The following is a 25,571-nucleotide window of genomic DNA, read 5'->3' on the forward strand; positions in this document are numbered from 1 at the left end:
AGTAACAATCTTTGAGGGACTGGAAGCCAGTATTCATGGTAGCACAGTGGATGATGCAATGTCAGAAGTAACGATAAAACCAACATTAAATAAATGGTAGGAGGGTATTGCATAGGATTAAAGATTTATATTAGCTCAGTGCAACTATGTTACACACAGCCATGGCATTATGAGTAATGATAGCATTGCTACCCTTTCTTGTGGTGAAAGATATGAAATTAGTAAGGAATGGCTCATCTGATAATAAAGAAAACAAAGAAATGATTCCTGGACCAAACAAAAAGAGCTGGGACCAGGGTAACAAGAAGCATCTTCACATGCACTGATTGAACAATAAAGAAAGAAATCTTCCTATTATTCTAAATCTTTATCAGTAAATCACTATACTGCATACACTTACGAATTTTATAATGGAATTTTAATAACATTATTTATATTGATAGGAGCCCTGCAAAAAATACTTGCCTGGAAACCTGCACAGCCTAGTAGTAGCCCTGGAAGTGGGGCTTTGGTGGGAAAGAGGACCCTTAGGGAGAATTACAAGGTGGAAGATTGTCACAGTAAAACATTTAGAAACTCAGCGGGAACTTACAAGGAAGAAAGAGGTCTATACTTAAACAATGCAAGAAAAATGTACAAAGGGAGCTCAATATTGTGCTTCTGCTTTCTCTGAGCTTCACTCATAAAGGATTAAAACCAAAATGGAATTAAAATGGAAAGTTTTCTTCTTTGCACTTAACATAACCGGAATTTATTTTGAGATGTTTTTGTTGTTGCTGTTAATATGTGTATAACAGAATATTTTTAGTTGCCTGTCTATGGTAATTGCCCAATAAAGTAAAACTAAAATCAAATATCTTCAAGAACTTTTTAAAGTAAAGAAGAAGGCATTGAGATTTCACAGTCGCAAATCTGTGTAAATATTTGGGTTGTCAAATTAAAAAAATGGTTTCATTATTTGCAACCATGCCATGAGGAAAAATTATGAAGGGGAAAAAAACTCCTTTCTAATTCACATGCGAAGGAAACAAGACAAAATTTTCATTTTGTACACAAAGAAAAAACTCAGAGCAATATTAAAATTCCCCACCAGAGTACATTATAAATATTTTTTGGAAGACGACCGTATTTGTCCAAAATTTTGATGATCTTACCCATTGGCCTAACATTTCTATTTTTAGCAATTTATTTTGTAAAATGTTTGCACAAATGTGCCAATATGTATGTAAATGCACATATACTGCCTTTCCAGACTAATACATACCTCAAATCGAAATCAAACTTTCGAACCTCAAAACTGTCTAAACATCTCTGGGATCAGTGATACGTGAAAACATAAACTACAAGGAAAGAGTTTATCATGGACTTAGAACTTCAGATATTCAAATTCAAAATAGAGTCAGTGGTCTTCTGTAGTGTAATATAGGGTAGTATTTTAAGAGATTATGAAGAGGACAGAAAGTATAGAGGTTCCACTTTTGGTAGACATGAGAGTTAAACAAAGAATTAAGTAATAAATTCCAGAATATGGTTGCAGTGTTTTGAGCTGATGAAAAAGGAAGAGGTTAAAATCCTCCAAATGCAAAGTCTTAGAGAGTAACCTGTTGGTCCTTTGGAGCCCAGCTTCCTGCGTAAGCTTATCTCCAACCGAGAACTCCGTGTTTTTGTTGACGTTCTGTGGCTTGGCTACAGGTTGGAAGGCTACTTGAGAATAGTCTTAAACCTTCCCTGTGTAAATCAGTTCTCTTTGTATTTACTCTCAGGAAGGTAGTTTTTGTCCACCTTTAAATGGAAAGAAACAAAATAATATATCTTAAAGAAAAATGACCTTTTAAGTATGTTTATGTAAGCACAGAAATTTTTAAGAGATATGGATGAAAAACGGATCCGACTATTAAAAAGTACGTTAATATTCTTGCAAAACAGAAAGACAGGTAATTAGTCTTGTTCATTCTACTGCTGCTAGTGCCAAACCAATGTTTTTAATATCAACACGACCAGAAAATGTGAAATAGAGCTTTAAATCATTGACTCTAAACTTAGAGGTATATCATTAACGTGCATCTATCTCTGGCTGCAGCTTATTTTATTCATTTCATTTTGATTTTGTGGCCAACAACAGCTTCAAATTGAATATCCTGTACACGATTTATGGCTGCCAAAGCACGTTCGGGAAGAAACCTGTATGGAAAAAAGAGATGAAATAGTTTCAGTTTAAAATCTTTGACACCAGAGTCCCTTTTTGGGTTAGGTAGAATATTCTAGGTGTTACCTGGCTTGCAGTTAATTTTCCTCTGTTTTCCTTTCTTCCTTTGCAACTACCTCTCCTTTTTGTGTGTGTGTCTTTTTAATATTCATAGTTCAAAGTGCATACAAATATAAAGAAAACACTGATATATATCACTCTTCTCACCCTCTCATCCTATATTAGTAAAATCTTATAGGAGATTTTATATATCTAAAACTGACCTCATTGCTGAAATTGTCGATTAATCCCAACGCTAAAAGCTCACAGATAGACACCACCAGAATCCATGCCTCCGCCTCTCCTTAACTATTAACTGAATATCTACTATGCACTCTATAAAAAGGTAAATTAAAGTACTTAAAAAAAATAGCTACTGCCTTTGAGGAACTTATTGTTTAGCTGAGAGGCCAAGATCACTGTCTTAAAACAATTACTGAAAAAATATCAGCCATCCGAAATTAAGGACTATAACGGTAAGGGTGATTAATATGGGCTGGAATAGTGGAGAAAAGTTTCAAAAGGACAACTAGATGTTCAAGGATGGGTAAGATTCAAGTACACCGATGAAAGGAAGAGAGTGTGAGTGAATGTAAGGTGGCAGGAATAACAAATTTTACAAAGAAAGTCATATTGAATATCGCTTTGGTATTGTTGGCTAATGCAAGATTTACTGCCCTGTCTTGGGTGGGCCAGGGCGTAAGTGAAAGTTGGGGGAATGAACAAAGGGGCAGGGAGATGTGGCTGGGAGGAGGATGGGATTAGAAGAGAGCTTTGTGGGCCTTTTATTAATAACTATCCTCACAAAGAAACCTTCATGCCAATAACTGCATCTGCTTACAAAATCGTCTCTCTCTGTAAAACGAATTAAACACAAAGAAGGTTAACAAAATGTCCCTGTTGCCGAGTAACCACCATGACAGCGCCACATAACACAAAAGACTTGAGACTCTTGTTTAGTTTACAGAGATATTATTCCCCAACTCTGGCAGAGTAATTATATTTATTGTCTCAGTCATATGCAGGTCTACCATGATTTTAGAATTTTTCAACATTGATATGACCTGTTTTGAGCCCCAAGAGGGTGGGAGTTCCATGAAACTCATTTTCTGCAGTGCTCAGCACCGAGACTCTAGTCAGCATTTGACATGCTGTTGCTTTGAGGTGGAGGGTCTCCTCATGCTACCTTAAATTAGTCTGTTAAAGCTAAAATGAAAGATTGAAATTGATGTGGCAAGGCAGTTTGTCCCCTGTTCTCAAATTGTTCTATTCCACGTTTAGATGGATTTGTTTGGATTTGTTTCAAAAAGGCTCAAGGGCTTAGAAAGTTAGGATAGTTATCTGCTTTTTGATACAATTTCAATTTATTATAAACTGTCCCTCAGAAGAAAGTTGAGAGATTATTTCCTTTGGGGTAAATAATCCTGTTGCTAGTCCATATAAATTCTGTTCCCTCGGCCTTTGCTATCTGACTTCTGTACCTTTTCAATGTCAGGGGTTTTAAATTGTATTATGTTAGTCTACTCTTATAGCATCCTTAGAAAGGAAGTATAATCACCATCTCCATTTTATGTATGGGTTGAGACTACAAGTTTTGCAGACAGTACATAACTTGTTTATGGTCACAGAGCTAATAAGTGCTAGAGTGGTTTTTTAATCCCAGGTGGAGCCTTCATTCTTAACCACTTTATTATATTGTGTTCTTTTTAAAACTGTCTTTCCTTCAACTAGAGCAGCCTCCAGGGAGATGAGGTGGAGAGGGGTGGAGGTGGTTCTCTACCTAATGAAAGTATGAAAAGACAAAAAACTATCAACCTAGAATTCATTTGAAAATGTCTTTCCAAAACTAAGACAAAATAAAGAATTTTTGAGACATATAAAAGATGAAAGAATTCACAACTTGCCCTAAGAAAATGTGAAAGGATGTCCTTCAGGCAGAGAGAAATGATACCAGATAGAAAACTAGACCTGGCCGGGCACGGTGGCTCACGCCTGTAATCCTAGCTCTCTGGGAGGCCGAGGTGGGCGGATTGTTTGAGCTCAGGAGTTCGAAACCAGCCTGAGCAAGAGCGAGACCCCATCTCTACTAAAAATAGAAAGAAATTAATTGGACAACTAAAAATATATAGAAAAAACTAGCCGGGCATGGTAGCGCATGCCTGTAGTCCCAGCTACTCGGGAGGCTGAGGCAGGAGGATCGCTTGAGCCCAGGAGTTTGAGGTTGCTGTGAGCTAGGCTGACGCCACGGCACTCTAGCCCGGGAAACACAGTGAGACTTTGTCTCAAAAAAAAAAAAAAAAAAGAAAAAAGAAAACTAGACCTACACAAATGAACAAAGAACACCAGAAATGTTCACTACATGGGTAAACATGAGAATTTTCCTTGTTATTTAAATCTCTTTAAAAAGATAACTGTTTAAACAAGAATAATAACTGCAGTTTGGGATTTTTAACAAATGTAAAAGTAAAATGTATGACTGTACAGACATGAGTATTAAACAGCAGAGTACTCATGTTTTTTAAGGTGCACATAGAATACTCACTAAGATACACTGTGTTCTGGGCCATTAAACATGCTTCAATACATTTAAAATATTCAAGGCACACAATGGAATTAAATTAGAAAGGAATAACACAAAGATCTTTAGAAAATCTCCAAATTATTTAGATATTAGAAAACATACTTCTAATTTCCCACAATACAAAAGGGAATTTAGAAAGTGTTTTGAACAGAATGTAAATGAAAACACAATATGTCCAACTTTGTGCGATAGAACTAAAGAAGTACATGGGGGGCAATTAATAGAACTAAATGCCTGTATTAGAAAAAAATTGATATACATACAATGGAATACTATTCAGCCTTAAGGAAATTCTGTAATACGTGACAACATGGATGAACCTTGAAGACATTACGCCAAGTGACATGAGCCATCACAGAAAGACAAACACTGAATGATCCCACTGTATAAGGTATATAAAGTAGTTAAACTCATGAATCAAAGAGTGGAATAATGGTTGCCAGGGGCTAAGAGGAGAATAAGAATTACTAATCAGTGGGCATAAAGTTTCAGTCAAGCAAGATGAATAAGTCCTATAGATCTGATATACAACAGTACCTATAGTCAACAATAAGGTAATGTACACTTAAAAATTTGTTAAGTTGGTAGATTTCATGTTAAGTGTTCTTACCACAATGAAATGAATTGAAATAAAACAGTATCAAATCAATGAACTCAACTTCCACATTAATAAACTAGAAAAAGAAGATTAAAGTAAATACAAAATAAGCAGAAGAAAATAATATAGATCAGAGAAGATATTAATTAAATATAATACAAAAAAGAGAAAAAATCAAACACTGGTTTTTTGAAAAGATCAATAAAATGGATAAACCTCTAGTTAGAATGATGAGAAAAAAAAAGACAGAAAACATAAATTACCAATATCAGGAATGGAAAATTCTAAAGATATTAAAAGGACAAGGGAATGTTATGTATAAATTTATGCCAAGAAATTTGATAACTTAGACAAAATGGACAAATTCCTTGAAAGATACATATTACCAAGAATAAATAAGTAGCCTGACTAGCCCTATACCTATTTAAGAAATTAAATTTGTAATTAAAAACTTTCCCATAAAGAAAATTAGAGGCCCAGTGGCCTCACTGGTGAATTCTATCAAATGTTTAAGGAAGAAATAATACCAATCCCACATAAGTTATTCCAGAAAACAGAAGAGGAAGGAGTATTTTCCAATTCATTCTATGAAATCAGTATTACTCTGATACAAAATCAGACAAAGACAGGATTGGTTTTTCCTTTAAAATGAATCAATGCTCAGGTTGAGCATCCCAAATCTGAAATGCTCCAAAACCTGAAACTTTCTGAGCACTCACATACTGCTCAAAAAGAATGCTCATTGCAGTATTTTGAATTTCACATTTTTGGATTTGGGATGCTCAATTGGTAAATATAATGCAAATATTCAAAAATACCAAAAAACCTGAAATCTAAAACACTTCTGGTCCCAAACATTTCAGATAAGGGATATTCAACCTGTAATTCATGATATTAACAAACTAAAACAAAAAGACCATAAGATCTCAATATATTAAGAAAAAGCATTTGACAAAATCCATATCCACTCTCAGTAAAAACTCTAATCAAAGCAGTAGTAGAAGAGAAATTTCTCAACCTGATAAAGGGCATCTTTGAAAAAAAGTCTGCAGCTAACATCATACTTAATTATGAAAGACTGAATACTTTCCTCTTTTTTTTTTTTTTTTTGAGACAGAGTCTCACTGTGTTGCCCGGGCTAGAGTGCCGTGGCGTCATCCTAGCTCACAGCAACCTCAAACTCCTGGGCTCAAGTGATCCTCCTGCCTCAGCCTCCTGAGTAGCTGGGACTACAGGCATGCGCCACCATGCCCGGCTAGTTTTTTCTATATATTTTTAGTTGTCCAATTAATTTCTTTCTATTTTTAGTAGAGACAGGGTCTCGCTCTTGCTCAGGCTGGTTTCGAACTGCTGAGCTCAAACAATCCGCCCGCCTCGGCCTCCCAGAGAGCTAGGATTACAGGCGTGAGCCACCGCACCCAGTCTGAATACTTTCCTCTTAAGAGCAGGTAGAACACTTGGATGTACACTCACACCAACCCTATTCAACATTGAATTGGAGGTTCTAGCCAGGGCAATAAAGCAAGAAAAGATAAATAAATAAAACCATGCAGATTGTAAAGGAAAAGTAAAACTGTCATTATCCGCAGATAGTATAATTGTCTATGTAAAAAATCTGATGGAATCGACAAAAAAGCTTAGCAAGTTTAGCAGATTAAAAGTTTAGCAAGTTTAGAAAGACTACAGAATACAAGATCAAAATGCAAAAATCAAACATAAACTAGCAACGAACAATGGAAAATAGAAATGTTTTAAAAATGCCATTTGCAATAGCAGCAAACCATGAACTACTTTGGGATAATCTGATAAAAGATGTGCAAGACTTGAACACCACAAATTCCAAAATATTGCTTAAAGATTTTGAAGAAGATAAAAGAAAGGAAAGATATAATGATTCCTGGATTGAAAGACTCAATATTTTTAATATGTCAATTCTCCCCCAATTGATCTATAGATTCAATGCAATCCCAATTAAATTCCCAGCAGGCTTTTAAAAAATAGACCCTTTACGATTAACTACTCCAATATATCGCATTCTTTTTAAACTGTCTTGCCTTCAGTTAGAATAGTCCAGCAAAGATTGGGCAGAGATGTTAGATATGGTAGAGAAAATGAATCATTCTCTTTTTATAGATTGGGTAAGGCAATCACAGATGAAACTGAACTGTTCTCCCCAGGGATGGAGAGTTTCCATGGCAACTTTCACAACTGAAAGACTCTCCATAATTATAGCTCTATTGGTGTCTTAGTATTTGAGGCATTCTGTGCTGTACTTACTTCTCTAGTATTAGAGAGATATTGATATATGATGGAACAAAAATCATTTTCTTATTGGTAAGTATTCCATCTATCAGGCTTCTTGCAACTTCCTCGGTCTCCAATACAGGCCATAATCTGTGATTAAAAATTTAAAAAAAAGTTTATTTTTATTTTTTGAAATTTCAATTTTTTTAACGAAGACAGGACAACTAACATATCTTTTCACTAAATTTAGAATTAAGATTTAAAATGGTCCAGGGCTCACTGCATGAATGCCACCCTCCCCCACTTTCTTCACATCCCATGTTGATGTTTTGTTATCACAGTCGTATACTTTCATGTCCAGTAGGTGTGTTTCATGGGTTTCATAGCTCACTCAGTCAAAATATCAAAACCGCGGAGAGTCACTAGATGGGAAAGAGTAGAGGAGCCAGTCAAGAAAGAGGAGCGGGTAGGATTAGTCAGGGGACAGGAGGGAAACACCTGCCATCTCAAGCCCTGTTGGATGCAAGGAGAAAATTCTATAGCTAAGTATATTTTCTTTCTTGCGAAGGTATTCTGTAAAGCTGGGTCGTTTTGAGGCCATGTAGTACTTGAGATTCACCTCTGATTTGCCTACTCCTCAGTTTAATGAGAAAAGATGTGCACAAAGAGCATTACATTATAGCTGGAGGCATTGCCTTCCTTATACTGAAGACTGTGTACATGTATTCTTTTTTTTTTTTTCTTTTTTTTGTTTTGAGACAGAGACTTGCTCTGTTGCCCAGGCTAGAGTGCCGTGGCGTCAGCCTAGCTCACAGCAACCTCAAACTCCTGGGCTCAAGAGATGCCTCTGCCTCAGCCTCCCCAGTAGCTGGGACTACAGGCATGGGCCACCACACCTCGTTCTGGTTATATTTAACATATCAATGTTTTCCAAACTTGCCTCCAGCCTCAGCTGGTATGCTTGCAGAACAAAACAAAACTAAAAAAACATCTCATTCTTGCAGCTCATCCCAGCCTATGAATTAGAATCTTTAATGAAGGGTCTATGAACATGTATTTTTCATGTAAGCACAAGTGGTAATTCTTAGGATCAGGCAACTTTGAAAAATGTTGGAGTACTTTATGTCTGCATTGTGGCCAGTGCTGTGGAAGATATGAAAGGGGCATCTCCCGTACCTTTGCACACTCAATATGAAGAGGGTGAACCACTAATGGGAGACGGAGATGTTAAGTTTCATTCATTCTAGGGGTGCGGTTTTCAGGAGAGGAAACTCTCACTATTCCCTTAAGCACATCTCTCCAGCCCACCCACCCCGTTCCCACTCACTCTTGGCACTTGAGTGTGTGTGTTGAGCCTTTTTCGGACACAAATAACCAGTTGCCTAACTCATTGGTAGCTGATTGTTCCTGCCAGTCCTTAGTGTGTTTTCTTCTCTTTATTCATTTAATTTCAAAGTGAAAACTAAAACCCAATACAATAACATTAATAAGAATTTTTTTTTCCTTTTTCCTTTCATTCTGTTTTCTTAGTTGGCCTGCCTAAAAATTTCTTATATAGTTTCCATATCAATTTCTCATGCCAGATTCCCATCCTACCTTGATTTTGAACTCACCTTGTGCTTGGGTTTTTGGTGAACCCAGTATTGACAAAAACTGGGCAGAGACATGAGGTTTTGATACCAGTTTTTCCCAAGGCTTGAAGTTCCGATGTCAGAGCTCTGTGAAAGCCAACAGCAGCAAATTTGCTGGAACTGTAAGAGAATTATCAACCATCGTTACCTCTGGGACAGTGAAACACAGAGCTCAGCTTTCTGTGACAAGGCAGTAGCATTTGGCTTGAAAACCAGTAGAAGCCAAATCCCTCAAATCAACCACTTGCAATTTTTCTGAGAGACAAAATGGTCATTCATTTTCATTTTCTTATATGATTAACAGAATTGTGAATGTACCCAATTTTTTAACTAGCAATGATATGAAAAGAACAGTCTAATGACTGGCTCAATGTTTACTTTTCCACCCTACATGTAAGGTTTTCCATTCAATCTTCAAACTATTTTCTAATCAGTTTTTTTTTTTTTTTTTTTTTGAGACAGGGTCTCACTCTGTTGCCCGGGCTAGAGTGAGTGCCGTGGCGTCAGCCTAGCTCACAGCAACCTCAAACTCCTGGGCTCCAGCAATCCTCCTCCTGCCTCAGCCTCCCGAGTAGCTGGGACTACAGGCACGTGCCACCATGCCTGCCTAATTTTTTCTGTATGTATATATTTTTAGCTGTCCAGATCATTTCTTTCTATTTTTTCAGGCTGGTCTCGAACTCCTGACCTTGAGCGATCCACCCGCCTCAGCCTCCCAGAGTGCTAGGATTACAGGTGTGAGCCACCGCACCCAGCCCTCTAATCAGTTTTTATTGCTGCTTTTATTTTGAAAAATATGAATCAGGAAAATCATATTTATAAAAACTATAAAACTAGTATCTGTATTGACAAACTTCTGTGGGATTCTGCACATTTCTCCTCTCTTGATAACTGAGTGGATAGTTTCTCTCTTGACAATGGTTGCCACTTTGGCTTCTAAATTTCATTATGAGGATTGGAGAAGCATTTACAAGGAAAGGCTATTTTGCAAATACAGTGGTATATCTTTGAGGCCTCCCACATTCTTCCCTTAATGTCTTTGATGGGGGCATGGAGTGTGGTATCTGCATCTTTTAATCGGAGAGAGGTTCTCTCTTTCTTTCTATTTCTCTCTCTCTCTTACACACACACACACACACACACACACACACAGGCATGCAGATACACACACGTGAACCTTCATAGCACGAGCACACTGGGAAATGTTTTGATCCAGGGGTCACTCTGGTTGGCTTAGGCGCCCAGGCCATGACATAGATTTGTGTTCATTCTAGCTTCTGTATGTTTTGCTCCTTAGTCTGTGGATTTTCTGTTTCTTTTACCAGCATCTACTCATTCCAGGATACAGTGGAAATATGCTTGACATTACTGTTTTCTTTCATTGCTCTACAGGGGAGTTTTCGGAAATCTAAAAATATTTTAAATGTAATTACAACTAGTATCATTGTTTCAGAAAAAGTCATTTATAATTTTTATTCCGAACTATATATATAACTTCTGCAAATCCAAATTATCCTGCTATAAGCATAGGGATCTAAAAATCTAATTCCCTTAAATATATACAAATATAAAGACAAATACGTAACATTGCAAGCAAGTGATACTTACCAATATGGGATGAGATAAGGGATTACTCCGTGGCCGCACACGGAAGCCACTGTGACAATGTGGCCATGATTTCTCCTCATCATTGATGGAAGAAGTGCTTTTGTGATCTTAAGGATCATTGCAGAAGGAAGAGAAACAAGGACATAGGCGTTAGTTCTCCAAATCAGGTTGTTTTATTCTTGTTAAGATAGAATGGCATTCGAGAGAACTTGTACACTGAAATTAAACACTTGCCAAAATTCTCTGATTATGTGATACAAATGATAGAAAGAAAAAAGACAAAATGTTGTTGATTTGAGCTGGCATTGAGTGCTGTGCACTGTATTTCATATGCCAACACCCATCTTAGTATTCTCTCTTCAGAAGGAATCAAATATATGTCATCTAAACAATATTAAGGAAAAAATTCAGAATTTTCATTGCTGAAAATAATTCCCTATGATAATCTAGTGTCATGTAATTTTTTTGGTTTGGGGCTTTATCATTCTAATTAGAAGAGTGAAATCTTGTGTACCTGTGTCAAAACAGTTGAGTAGTTGAATAGTGTAAACTAAGAGTTCTTTACTGATCCACAATCCTTAAGCACCATTAGATTCAGTATCTCTCTATTTGTAATATTGTGTATTATATGATGTTACAGGAAACAAAAGTCTTTCTTTTCCTCCAAAAAGCTCAATAAAATTTTATGAGAATTTTATAAACTCATCCTTATAGACCCTATGCAAATTCATAGGGCCAGAATTGCCAATTCAAGACACCTTCAAAGTCCTAATCCACAAAAATTGTGCAAGGATAATGAACATTTATCATTGCTTTAAACCACTAAGTTTTGGTCTAATTTGTTACGCAGCTATAGATAAGGCATATATTAGTATACTAATACAAGAGGTCTTCACATAGTTTGGTGGGCATGATAATGAATTCACATTAGCGTGTGTGAGGGGCTGGTGAAGGTAGGGGGGCACATTTCTTCCAGAATCTAGATTTGCCTCTGGTTCCACATTAATATCGGAGCACTGGAAGTTTAATTCATAAAATTCTCTTTACAGAGGCAGTTGAAATTATTATTAATATTTCAGTCTCTCACAAAACTAACCAATTATATGAAGTCTGTAGAGCCACACTGCTCAGTTCTAGTACCCCATGGATCTAGAACTTGTCTCAGAGTCCGATCCAGAAATGTCCCCAACCCTGCATGTATCCAATTAGTTCTGATGTCCTTTCAGTTCTAAAATTCCATGAAATGAGGTCACAAGTGAATGCGTGTCATATATATTTCCTCCAAAGCATTGAAAAAATATATACTTACAACCCCCAATGAACCTCCACAATTTGTTGAGTGCCTGGTACAGGCCAGGCTTTGTGTTAGATACTGGTTGATAAGACAGATCAAGTGGCTTCCGTTCTGGAGTGTTGTGTCCACTTGAACTCTGCACCCTTCTCTCGTAGACTCTGTGGCTTTTCTACAAATTTGATGATGATTATTTTTTTTTTTTTTTTTGAGACAGAGTCTCGCTCTGTGGCCCTGGCTAGAGTGCTGTGGCATCAGCCTAGCTCACAGCAACCTCAAACTCCTGGGCTTAAGCAATCCTTCTGCCTCAGCCTCCCGAGTAGCTGGGACTACAGGCATGCTGCTTAATTTTTTCTATATATATTTTTAGTTGTCCAGCTAATTTCTTTCTATTTTTAATAGAGACGGGGTCTCACTCTTGTTCAGGCTGGTCTCAAACTCCTGACCTCGAGGGATCCTCCCGCCTCGGCCTCCCAGAGTGTTAGGATTATAGGCATGAGCCACTGCGCCTGGCAGATGATTCTTGATTTAAGGCAAAGATCTGGCCAGTTTCCCGCCCAGAAGTATGTGAACTCAATTATAAATCTCATGTACCTTAAGAGAAGGTGTCAAACGTGCACAAATCTAGAAATATTTCTCTCACCCGAATATACACTCACCCAAAAATGTCCTAGGATGTTGACCTCAAACGTTTTGGCAATCTCTTCATCCTTGGTACTCAGAAGATCGGCTGGATATATTGCCCCAGCATTATTAACCACGATGGTTACATCACCCACTTCTTTCTTCACCTTTTGAAATTGAAAGAACACATTCATTGGGTGTATTATACAAACTCAAAGTTTTAGGGCCGATATCATCCAGGGATTATAGTCTTTTTTCTCCTGGGAAGGTCTCTCAGAGTTCAGGCACGAAGAACTTCTAGCTCCAATAGCGAATGCCAAGGGAACACTGTCAAAAGGTGGGCTCAGCTGGTTTTTTGTTAATGTCTAAATTTCAGTCCCCAGTACATCATAGATTTTTAAAGTTTATCAGTAAAGTGAAATTAATATTTGTTTTGATAAATTGATACGTAAATTCTGACCAGATATTTTTAAAGTGCTGATTGAGTAATCCTGGTTCAACCACCTATCAGGTACATGACCTTGGTATGGCTTAATCTCTCTAAGCCTTAATTTGTTTATCTGTAAAATGAGGTTTATAGGGTTATTGTAGGGATTAAATTTAAAAATGCAATAGTTTGTTGGAGTGCTTGATTGATTGTGAGCATTTGTTTTTACTCTTTTAAAAAATTGTTATAATAATTATTAATGTTATATTTTCTACAGAAGACTAGATTAGCACCAAAATAAATAAAATCTCACAAAGGAAATAAAAAAAGGAATTACTGCAAAACTAATAGGACTGAAACAAAACTAGAAAGTGATCTGTTTTCCCTGGTGATAAATGTTCTGTCAGTCACTCTGCCACTGCTCAAAATTCTGATCAGAATCAAACTGATTAATAACATGAAACAATAATAATGAGCAGAGCTGAGTGGACTGTATATAAGAAAAAAAGTACATATCCTGTCTCGGTCACAAAATGACTTTGGTTAGCAGCGGCTAAAATCTAATTTAAATCAGGCAGTCATGAAGAACCTTTTCATTTTCCATGTCAGTGCTAGTGGATACAAAATCATCTGAAGAAATTTGTGACCTGAAGTCTCACCTGATTTACAGAGCTGTAAATCTCTTCTCTGTTACTGCAGTCTACGACAAACACATGCGCCGTGGCCCCTAGTTTTCGGCATTCAGCTGCAGTTTCCTCAACACCATGCTGTAATTGGAGAAAACAAATTCAGAAAAGAGTGGCGGAGAAAGCATTGGAGAAGAAAATTTTTAAAAGGTTAACATTCATGTCCTATATCCCTCCTTATTTGTAAGAAAATTGCATGAGAGAGACCGCTTGCCTAATTTGCAGTGAGATTATACCTGGCTTTTCTGCCAGGCAATGCTCATATGAGTACCAAAGTAACAAAACAGAAATAACAAAAAAAAAATCCCTTCATGTTTTTCCAGCTTTTCATCTTGGTTTTGGAGGTTCTCCAGTAGGCATTTTCTCTAAAGCAGGCTACTTTTGTAGCTTAAAGAACATTCTTGAAAGGTGTTGCTCTTTGTGGTGTCATGGAAGATATTTGAGTATGGAGAAGAAAGGCAAACTCAACAATTATTATAATTTCACACACATTTATTGAGCACCAACTATGTGATAGGCAGGAAAGGGTTAAGTAGCAACTCTAAATTAGTGGCAATTTTATTTTATTTTATTTTTTAAAAAAAGACAGAGTCTCACTCTTGCTCAGGGTGGTCTCAAACTCCTGACCTTAAGTGATCCTCTGGCCTTGGCCTCCCAGAGTGCCAGGATTATAGGCATGAGCCACCGCACCCAGCCTACCAGTGATATTTTTAAACTACATGTCGCTGCCCATCAACCTTTCTTGATGATTCTGCTTTATCTCTCTAGGAGAGAAGGAGAAAGAAGGATTCTTATTTGAGAAAGACTTTCACAGGGAGACCAGGCTACTACTCCAGGGGATACAATATTATATTCTGCAGGTGTTTGGGAGTGAAAATGGGCAAGGGCCACTGGATGGATTTGCATTTATGTGACAACTTTGCACAGAACTCTACAGAGCAAGTTACTTTCAGCCTGAATTCAAAGACCTCTTTCCTAAGATAAAATTGCCCTGATATTTCTTGACCTGCATTTCTGGAAAATTAGAATTATTTTCAAGTTTTGACATCTGTTGACTTTTAGAGAAGATTATAAAGTTTTAAAAATTATGCTTTTTCCTCCCATGATCTGTAAACTCTTCTCTGTGATTAAGAGACAAGGATATCTGAAGAGCGATTTTCTTTGCATATTGGGATGATGGTGGTGTTGCTGTTCCTTGGGGCAATCCCTGAGTGAGTGGTCAGGTGGTGCCTTCCCTGGGCCCTTTGTAGTTCACTACTGTGGGCTAAACCCTGGAGCAGCAGCCTGAAATCCCAAACAACAGACTTTGACAGACATCAGGACCCAGTCGCAAAGCCAGTGTCCCTTCAATTACCCTTTTAGGGGATTGCTGAGAAACAAAAAGATGGAAGAGTCTTTTACGGATTTAGGCTTCTGCTGGTAGCTTGCTCTCTCCCAGATTACACAAACCACTGCATACTATCTCTTTAGTCTCTAGATTCAAGGTCTGTGGAGAGTATTAGTAACCAGAGCTTTCATCAGATACTTTCACTGAAGAATTACAAAAGCTTCTGTCTTGTAACGGAGCGGAAAATGTAACGCCTTGTCTTTTCATAAGTGAGATGCTTGCTTTAGCTTCAGCTGCAGTGTGCGTTGTTTACTCCATTTATCTCTGTGTTCCTAAAGCAACGGTTTAGATTGAATGAGGGCCAAACTGCTAATGTTTAACCGTAAAATTCAAGGATTCAAAGAGAACTTGGAAGGTTGGGTTGCCCATCTCTCAGGTAGAATCTTTTTTTTTTTTTGAGACAGAGTCTCACTCTGTTGCCCAGGCTAGAGTGCCGTGGCGTCAGCCTAGCTCACAGCAACCTCAAACTCCTGGGCTCAAGCGATCCTCCTGCCTCTGCCTCCCGAGTAGCTGGGACTACAGGCATGCGCCACCATGCCTGGCTAATTTTTTTTCTAGTTTTAGTAGAGACGGGGTCTCGCTCTTGCTCAGGCTGTCTCGAACCCCTGACCTCAAGTGATTCTCCTGCCTCGGCCTCCCCCAGAGTGCTAGGATTACAGGCGTGAGCCACCATGCTCGGCCCCCCGAGTCTTTGTTATCAACCTGCACACCATGGCATAAAAATCACTGCTTAGGTCTCAGTTAAGTTCCCTTCATTTACCAACTTGATGCATATCTGGAAGGCAGCTCCATGGAACTGATCAAACTTTGAAAAAAGGAAAATACAAAGATAAGCAGATTCTAAATCAAATAATTTTTAAAAGACATTTCTTACATTGTGACTTTAAAAGGTTGTCAGATGTATATATTACCTTATTAATATCCCACAGAACCAGTCTGCTCCGCCGTTTTGCAAATTCGTAGGCAGTCAGCCTGCCTATTCCGTGCCCAGCTCCGGTAACGAGGACGATCTCCCCAGCCACAGATTTTCTCCTCTGGGGAATGAAAAACTTCACCAGTGACTCCAAGTAGGAGTAGATGATGGTGATCAGAAGCAGGAGGAGATCCAAGACAACGTTCATGGCTCTGTGCTGTCCCTTCCTTCTGGCTCAATCCTCGTATAGTCCTGGGCCAGAGACACCCTCTGCACAGAGCGCCAGGGGAGAGCTGTGCTCAGGAGTTAGTGGGATTCTCAAACAGAAGCTGGTTGCGGAGGCAGACCTTGTCCACGTGCCCTAATGAGTTGAAACACCTTGGTTTTGAAGTGATGCCAGCTGCCAGCAGTAGCTTAGCTCAGGTCAAAAGAGCCCAAGAGAAGGTGCCCTCTGAACTTGCTTATCTGAAAAGCTATTGTGTGTTATATTTCACCTTGAAGTTTCACCTCGAGAAATAATTCTGGAGATGTTGAATTAGCTAATGATATGTTGGTATCTTCTATAAACTGTTTCTTTTTGGTGTTTTTTTAAAATAGGGAAAAGGAGAAAGTAGAGGTATTATCTCAGAGAAACTTGAATAAAATATAGGTCAACCGAGCTTAGATCTTGGATTCATTTATTCACGAAAGCTCAACATCAATATTCAGCTGGCTAATCATTTTACAGATGATGCCAATTTCCCTGAAAATCTCTTGAATTTGAGGGAGATTTTCAGTTATAAAACAATCAGTTCCCTTTCTGATAAGATTGGAAAAGCATTAGACCAGAAGTCGGAAGTCTCAACTTAAAAGTGATACATCTTCCGTCTTAGTCAATTCAGGCTGCTATAACAAATTACCACAGACCAAGTGGTTTATAGACTACAGGAATTTATTTCTTACAGTTATGGAGGCTATGAAGTCCAAGATCAAGGCGCTGGCAGATTTCTTGCCTGGTAAAAATTGGCTTCCTGGTTTATAGATGACTGGCTTTTCACTATAACCTCACGCAGCTGAAGGAGGAAGGCACGCCAGAGCCCTCATGCCCAATCACCCTTCGAAGACATCACTCCCTGAACTATCTATCACATGGGGGGGTTAGGATTTTATAATATGAATTTTGGAGGAACACATTCAGTCTATAGCAAATTCCAGTAGTCAAAAAGTGGAAACGACCCAAGCGTTCATCAACAGATGACTGAATAAGCAAATATGATATATACACACACAATGAAATATTATCCAGCCTTAGAAAGGAAGGAAATTCTCACACACGCTACAGCGTGGATGAACCTCAAAGACATTATGCTAAGTGAAATAAACCAGACACAAAAATACAAATATTGTATTGCTTCCATTTATATGAAGTGCCTAGAGTAGTCAAATGCATAGCGACAGAATGCAGTATTGTGGTTGCTAATGAGTGGGGGGAAGGAGAATGGGGAGTTATTGTTTAATGGGTACAGAATTTCAGTTTGGGATGATGAAGGTTCTGGAGATGGATGGTGGTGATAGTTGCACAACAATGTGAATATACTTAATACTGCTGAACTGCACATTTAAAAATAGTTAAAATGGTAAATTTTATGTTACATATGTATGACTTCAGGCAATCCTATTTATTTTCTCTGTGCTAAAGTTTCCTTATCTGAAAAACAGAAATAAAAATAAAGCTTGCATCATCCAACACATAACACATAACGACCTCAACCTTCCCTCACCCATTCAAACACAAAGTGGTTATGAACATCAAATGAGACAGCATGTTTATGAAATGGCTTTGCAAGTAGTAAATGGTTATATAAATCAAATAATAGTAGTTTGAATTTATTAGTCTTTTACTATATGTCATGGACTGATTTAAGGACTTTGCATATACACTTATTTAATCCTCACAAGAACATGTGAAGTAGGTACTATTAAAATCTTCATTGTGCAGATGAGGAAACTGACATATAGGCAACTTAAGTAACTTAGCTGTAAGAGTAAAGTCACATAGCTGATAAGAGGTGGACTGAGGATTTAAACCCAGGAAGTTTCACATATATAATCCCAGCACTTTGGGAGGCTGAAATGGGAAGGTCGCTTGAGGCCAGAAGTTCAAGACCAGCCTGAGCGACATAGTGAGACCCCATCTCTAACAAAACAAAACAACAAAAAACAAAAGCCAAAAATAAACCCAAGAAGTCTGATTCTGGAGCCCCGACTTTTAACTTAGGCCAGTGGCTCTCAACTAGAATAACTTTTGTCCCACCGGCTACATTTGGGCATGTCTGGAGACATTTTTGGTTGTCAAAATTCGTGCATGTTACTGGCATCTAGTGGGTAGAGGCCAGGGATGCTGCTAAACATCTTAAAATACGTAGAACAGCCCTGTGCATTAAAACAAAGAATTTTCCAGCCAAAAATGTTAGTAGTGCTGAGGTTGAGACACTTTGACCTGGGCTATACTATATTGCATTGGAGAGAGCATAACTGGTTCTTTAAGTTTGAACCTTGAGTGTATTTATGAAAGAGCACTTGACTATATCATTCTGCATGCAAACTGTCGGCGACGTTTACATGGAACCGTTAGATATTAACATAGGTGGTTTAGATCAGATCTCATGTTGGGCTGCAATGCAGGAATCTGTTTTCAGGTTGAACGTCTATAACTTCAATATTCAGCTTGCTTAGAGTGGGCCAGATAAGAGGACTCACACCAGTTAAATCCATACGTTACTGATATACTTCTGAAAGGCAGTTTTCAAATTTACAGTGGGATCTAGATTATTTTACTTACAGGGCTATTTGTATTATCCAAGAATTAACAAACTTTGAGAAAGTGAAAAATGCTTATTTAACATTGTTCTCAAATAGTTTGGGTGCTGAGAAATTTTATTCAGCCTATGGGATAACCTGGTGAATTCTCTTTTTGTTTTTTTGCTTGTTTTCTAGGGGCCAGAATGTTCATGTTCCTCAAATACAGGATTCTATTTGCCTCAACAATGCTAGAAACATACAATCTGCCGCTTGATTTTTTCCCTCTAAACTTTAGAGATTTTTTGTTCGTATGTCTTTATGACTTCACTGGCTTCATTTCAACATATTTTCGTAACAAAAACATTTAGTTTACTCTGATCACATTTTAGATCTGTTGTTTCCTACTGATATGAATGAAGCACTCTGAATTAATCATTAATTTGTCTTCATCTCACAGTTTAGGATGAGATTCTTCCAGTAAAATTTTCTCAACTAAGCTAAAACAATTCATAGCATTTAGACTCTTGTTAAACTGAAATACTTTCTTAACTTTGTTTTTCTTTTAGCTTTCATTAATTTCCCTCTTGAGAGCCATCTGCCTATCAGTTTTAGAAATGTAATTATCTTTACAAAGGTAAGAATAATTATCTTTGTATAGGTAATAACCAGGAAAAAGGTGGAACAGGGTAACTAGAAGATTTGTAATTTGGAGCGTAGGTGATAATGATATTAACATTAATAATAGCATGTATATAGCAAAGAAAAGTGAAGGAAAAAGGGAACGCGTGAGAGAACACCGGCAGGAGTATCATTCAAGTGGATTTTACCTTCAGAATAGAGCCATTCCTGGGTCACTTGCACACTATAGAGTTCAGAGGAGTTGATATGGTATGATATTGTTACCGAAAGTTTGGTACTTGTCCCCAAGGCCGAGTCGGTGAGAACGAAGAATGAAGACAAGTGCTTTGAAGAAAAGGAAAGAGAAGTTTATTAATTTGCCAACAAATGAGGAGGGTGGTAGAATAGCGTCTCAAGAGACCTCCATCCTGGTCGCTCTCAAACGCCAGCGCCGCCTCTCGCTCGCCGAGCTCCAGCCGAAGGAGAAGGGAGTAAGTAAGGAGGTCTTTATACCATGGCTCGTACAAAGCAGACTGCCCGCAAATCGACCGGTGGTAAAGCACCCAGGAAGCAACTGGCTACAAAAGCCGCTCGCAAGAGTGCGCCCTCTACTGGAGGGGTGAAGAAACCTCATCGCTACAGGCCTGGTACAGTGGCACTCCGTGAAATTAGACGTTATCAGAAGTCCACTGAACTTCTGATTCGCAAACTTCCTTTCCAGCGTCTGGTGCGAGAAATTGCTCAGGACTTCAAAACAGATCTGTGCTTCCAGAGCGCAGCTATTGGTGCTTTGCAGGAGGCAAGTGAGGCCTATCTGGTTGGCCTTTTTGAAGACACCAATGTGTGTGCTATCCATGCCAAACGTGTAACAGTTATGCCAAAAGACATCCAGCTAGCACGCCGCATACGTGGAGAACGTGCTTAAGAATCCACTACGATGGGAAAATATTTCATTCTCAAAAAAAAAAAAATTCTCTTCTTCCTGTTATTGGTAGTTCTGAACGTTAGATATTTTTTTTTTTCCCATGGGGTCAAAAGGTACCTAAGTATATGATTTCAAGTGGAAAAATAGGGGTCAGAAATCAGGTATTGGCAGTTTTTCCATTTTCATTTGTGTGTGAATTTTTAATATAAATGCGGGGATGTGAAGCATTAATGCAAGTCAAATGTTTCAGTGAACAAGTTTCAGCAGTTCAACTTTATAACAATTATAAATAAACCTGCTAAATTTTTCTGGACAATGCCAGCATTTGGATTTTTTTAAAACAAGTAAATTTCTTATTGACGGCAACTAAATGGTGTTTGTAGCATTTTTACCATACAGTAGATTCCATCCATTCACTATACTTTTCTAACTGAGTTGTCCTACATGCAAGTACATGTTTTTAATGTTGTCTGTCTTCTGTGCTGTTCCTGTAAGTTTGCTATTAAAATACATTAAACTATAAAAAAAAAAAAAAAGACCTCCGTCCTGCCTGTAAGCAGAAAAACAGGGTGGTTTTTCAGCAGTTGGGCTCTATGTGACTGAGGGTGTCAAATGTCTTGGTTTTGGGCTATTGTTGTTTAACTACAGTTGGTTTCCATCGATCTTATCTCCTGTGACATGATCTTGTGACCCTTGGACAATTCTGTTGCGCTATCTCCTATCTGTTGTTTAATAAAACAAACAGCAAAGAACATTTTCCTGCCCCTTTGCTTACTGGCCTGCAGGTTTTAATTCCCCAAAAGAGTGGGTTTTTTTTTTAAAGAGACAACTTGTAAAACATTTTGTTGCCCTTTTTCAGATCTTTACCTCTGTTACAATATTGTAATTTATGGAGGGTGGGAGATATTTGTGGTGAAAAAAAGGTCAACACTAAGCCATCATTTCTTTGGAGACCATAAAATGAGGAAGTTATGGCATCTGTGCACATTACTTTAATACACTGTGTGTTTAGGCTAATTATATAATAGTAATCTGACGAGTAGAGGATTAGGAATATAATCTCTTCAAATAAATACTCTTTTTCTTTTCCTTTCTATGGGGGATGCTCATTAGTTCACTGTCAAGGGTTCTATGTACTGCCAAACTGATAAAGTAGTATTAGGTATTCTTAAAGGACATATAAACCTCTCCTTGAGGCTCCAAAACCCCTATCCAAACATACAAAACCCAAACTCACATTTCATGGAGAGCTTCAGCATGTATTGGTTTATAACCCCTTGATTCATCACTACATACCAACCCCACTTCTTTCCCTGTAGTAACAGAGTCATGATCTCTGCAGTATGGTTCTCAACCTTTCTTTCCTTGTTACCCTAATTCTTCTTCTTTCTCTATTAATTCCAATCTCTTCCTGCCTGGAGAAGCTGTCTCTTTCACCTTCACATATTTTTAGATCTTTCCCATTGTAAAAAAAGATGAAAAGAAACCATCCTGTCTTCCATATTTTACTGTCAAATTAACCTATGGTGATTATCTCTATTTTCTGGCAACCTGTCTCCCAGGGAGGGCAGAATTCTCTTGTCCCTGCACTGTCTAGCTTGTGCAGAGGCTTGGACAGAGCTAAGAATGATGGACAGCAGGAGCTCACGGGGAGGGCAAGTCGTCAAGTCCTGAGGATGGGGGTGGCCGGGTATTGTGGGTAATTGTGGGAACAAAAGGCTGGATTACATATGGCCTTGTAAGTCATGGTAAGGACTTTAGCTTTAAGTTTTAGATAAGAAGCTAACAGAGGATTTTGAGTGGAAGCATGACAGGATGTCGTATTTTAAAGAATCATTCTGGCTACTGTGTTGAGAATAACACAAAGGGGAACAGAGGTGTTGGTGGCTTGGATCACAGTCATAGCAGCGGGGGTAGTTGATAGAATTCTGGATATATTTTCAAGGTAGAGCAAACAGAATTATTTTTGTAATGAATGTGGGGAAGGGGAGAGAGGAATCAAGGATAACACTGGATTTTTTGGCCAGAGCAACTGGAATAATAGGGTTTGGGATAGGTTTGGGATAACGTCAGAGGCTCAGTTTTGGTGATATTAACCTTGAAATGCCTGTTGGCCATACAGGTGGAGATATCAAGAAGGCATTTACATATGTCTGGAGGTCAGAGGAGAGATCCAGGCTGGAAATATAAATGTGGGAATGGCGATTGATACTGAATGTGCATGGTGGGGATTAGAGGATTTTGGTGAGGTGAGGGAAAGGAAACAGGCCGGAGTAACTCCAAGTTTTTGGTCTGGGCACTTGGGCACTTGGCACTTGTTGGAAGTGCCATTTTCTGTTGGGGAACACAGATGGCCTAGAGAAGAAGCTATATTTTGCATATGGTGTCCTTAAGACATTTATGCAACTGGAACTGGAGATAATCTAGGAGATTATACAGTCTAATTTAATCCTTTTATAGGTGAGGAAACTGAAGTTCCAGAACAGCTAGCTCTCCTGGATTGCCCAGTGCTCTTTCCACAGTACTAAGGCACCTGTAATTACGGGGAAGGCATGAAACTAACAGACACAGTTCCCTAATTCCGGGCTTGGCCCTGTCCTCCCCAGACACAAAAAGTTTTGAGTGATCATTTTGGCTCTAAGCTCAAGGGGGAATTCCTATCTATTCCTATCTATTCTTCCTTGGGGAAGAATTTGGTGTCCACTGTGGATTAAAACTCTCCCGACGCTGACCTATATTTTCACACTTCAGCATTTTAATTTCAGGAAACTTTAGACTGTGGTGACATAGGGCCAGGCCAGGCTGGACCTTTTTCAGGAGGAATAACTGGGCATCTACATTGTAGCATTGTATTCTACTTTAAAATAATTCCTAGGTTGAATAGTTTCAATTGCCATCAGAGGTTTCTATTGGCTGATTTTGGAATATTGTTTGAATTCCAAGGAAAACTTGGGCAAAAAAAATTAGAGGGTGTTTAGGGCAATAATTCAACTCTCTTAGAATTCCATGAGGCTGTATGATGGTAAGGTCAGTAAGCCGGAGGTCAAGTTTTCAGTTTGATCTTTAGCTGTGGGATTTTAGGTAAGTTGTTTAGCCTTTCTGGGCTATCATTATCTCATCGATAAAATGGGAATAATGATGTCTACCGCACAGAATTGTCCACAGGAGTAATGCTCTTAATTGTTCCCTCTCCACAATAAAATCCCTTTAGCCTTTAGCCAAGTCAGTGTTGAAGATGTACTGGGGGTCAATTTCAACCCTTTTACCCGCCTAATTCCCCACTCTTTTTAATCCTCATTCCCAATAAAAAGACCAGATTTCTGGCAAATGACAATGGTGGCATAGACGGAGGTGAGGAAGAGTATTTTTGAAGGCAGGCATGGGAATGTTCTCAAGGGAATAGAAGAGAGGCCAGGGAGTCCCAGCTGAGTCTGAGCAGTCCCATGGCAGGGCCCCAGGGTGACAGTGAGGTCTCAGAGGAAGGCTCTGGGGTTTGTCCAGGGAGGCTGGTTCCCTGCCGCAGTCAGGATTTCTGTACATTGCAGAGATCCATTTGTCATCAAGGGATCCCCTGGTTTAGGACCACAGAGTATCCTGATCGTCGACAGGATTCTTTCCCCATTTACCTGAAGACAACCTAAGGCTCTTTGATTCTGGCGGGTCCTTCAGAAGTAGCCCTATTCACGACTGAGATGGATTTTCCCACCAATCTGTTGAGAAGTGAGTTCAGAGTCAGGATTAACTTCATTCAAATGACATTTACAAGTTTTCAGACTTTGAGTCTCAGGAGTAATTGCCTGATGTCGGTGAATTAGAGTGAGTTTTTAAAAAAAAAAAATGCAGAGAACAAAATTCAAAATCCCCACGGTACTATATTCATTCACCTTTCCTGCAGAGTGAGGGCTCCAGGCTCAAAGGTTCTTCTTCTGGGTTCCTGCTACTGCTGCTGTGCTCACAGCTGCTTCAAGGCCTGCGAACGATGCCTGCTGCATAGGATCCCTGTGGGATTAAATGGTCAACTGTTCCCGGCACATGATTGACATTCAATACATGGGACGGACCACCATTCTGCCAGCATCATCTCCAAAGAAGGGATGCTTATTTCTCATAATGGTTAATGCCAAAGTTCATTCAAGTTTTAATTTCTGACAAGCATTTTAGGAGCCAAAATATGGTCTTTGGGAAAAGGGAAAAGTTATCAGTATACTTTGGTGGGTTTCAATTCACTTACTGAAATTCCTTAAAGGCTTTCTCCAAGTCTACTTCACTGGCAGGTGGCCGGCAAGCTGGAACAGGTATAACTTAATCAGAAGAATAAACAATTAAATATATTTTAAAGTGAGTGAGAAGCTGATGAGAACAGGCTCTCCACTTTCTAGCGCCATTCTCTGCTATCAGGGTGAGTGTTTAAGGAAATCTATAAATTCTGTGGCTATTTAACCTTAGAGTGCTACTATAGTATGGCTGATGTATGGAGAAGAATCTGTTACATTATTCAAATATAATGTTTTGGAAAGCAAGAATTTTGGACTCAGATATGTATTTGCATCAACTAGTTGCAGAATATAGTCCAACAGCAATTGTATTTTGATTCTCTGTATTAGAAGAAGGTAATGGATGGGAAAGAGGGAGAATTTATCGTAGGAACCATGCCTTCTGAGAAATTGTCTGATCTGTTACAGAATCGATAGCGTGACCTTCCTTAAAGAGATTATCATATAATCCTTATAATCTGCAGTGGCACTGATGAGACTACTTGCTGAATGAGCGAATTAATGTAAGTCAAGTGTTTAGGACGACAGGTGACACATGTTGAATAAATATTAGTTTTTGCTTAGAATCTGGATCAAAATCTTTCCCCATGAAAGCTTCTGAATCTAAATGCATCTCATTTGCTACATTTCATAGGGACCAGCGACTCTGCCTTGTGTGTTTTCTGAGTATGAACTTTCTAAGATAAAGATTAAAGTTTCACTTTATATTTATGTCCGAAATAGTCTTGAAAATATTTT

At 38.5% G+C, this 25,571-nt stretch overlaps 2 protein-coding genes across 2 annotated transcripts; one reads left to right on the plus strand and one right to left on the minus strand.

Annotated features, from left to right (window-relative positions):
- Positions 1 to 1,120: 1,120 nt before the first annotated feature.
- On the minus strand, positions 1,121 to 16,618 carry HSD17B13 (hydroxysteroid (17-beta) dehydrogenase 13). Its single transcript, XM_012647214.1, has 7 exons — positions 16,234 to 16,618; positions 13,909 to 14,016; positions 12,858 to 12,989; positions 10,908 to 11,014; positions 9,282 to 9,419; positions 7,702 to 7,818; positions 1,121 to 2,181 (listed from the first exon to the last, which is right to left on the minus strand). Exons 1-7 carry the CDS (start codon positions 16,441 to 16,443, stop codon positions 2,091 to 2,093), a joined length of 903 nt encoding a protein of 300 aa, XP_012502668.1. The 5' UTR covers positions 16,444 to 16,618; the 3' UTR covers positions 1,121 to 2,090.
- Positions 16,619 to 20,045: 3,427 nt separating this feature from the next.
- Positions 20,046 to 21,095, plus strand: LOC105812697 (histone H3.3-like). Its single transcript, XM_012647215.1, has one exon. It carries the CDS (start codon positions 20,149 to 20,151, stop codon positions 20,557 to 20,559), a length of 411 nt encoding a protein of 136 aa, XP_012502669.1. The 5' UTR covers positions 20,046 to 20,148; the 3' UTR covers positions 20,560 to 21,095.
- Positions 21,096 to 25,571: the final 4,476 nt, after the last annotated feature.

This window comes from Propithecus coquereli, unplaced genomic scaffold (genome assembly GCF_000956105.1).
Source record: "Propithecus coquereli isolate 6110/MARCELLA unplaced genomic scaffold, Pcoq_1.0 Scaffold26, whole genome shotgun sequence".
NCBI classification, from domain to species: domain Eukaryota; kingdom Metazoa; phylum Chordata; class Mammalia; order Primates; family Indriidae; genus Propithecus; species Propithecus coquereli.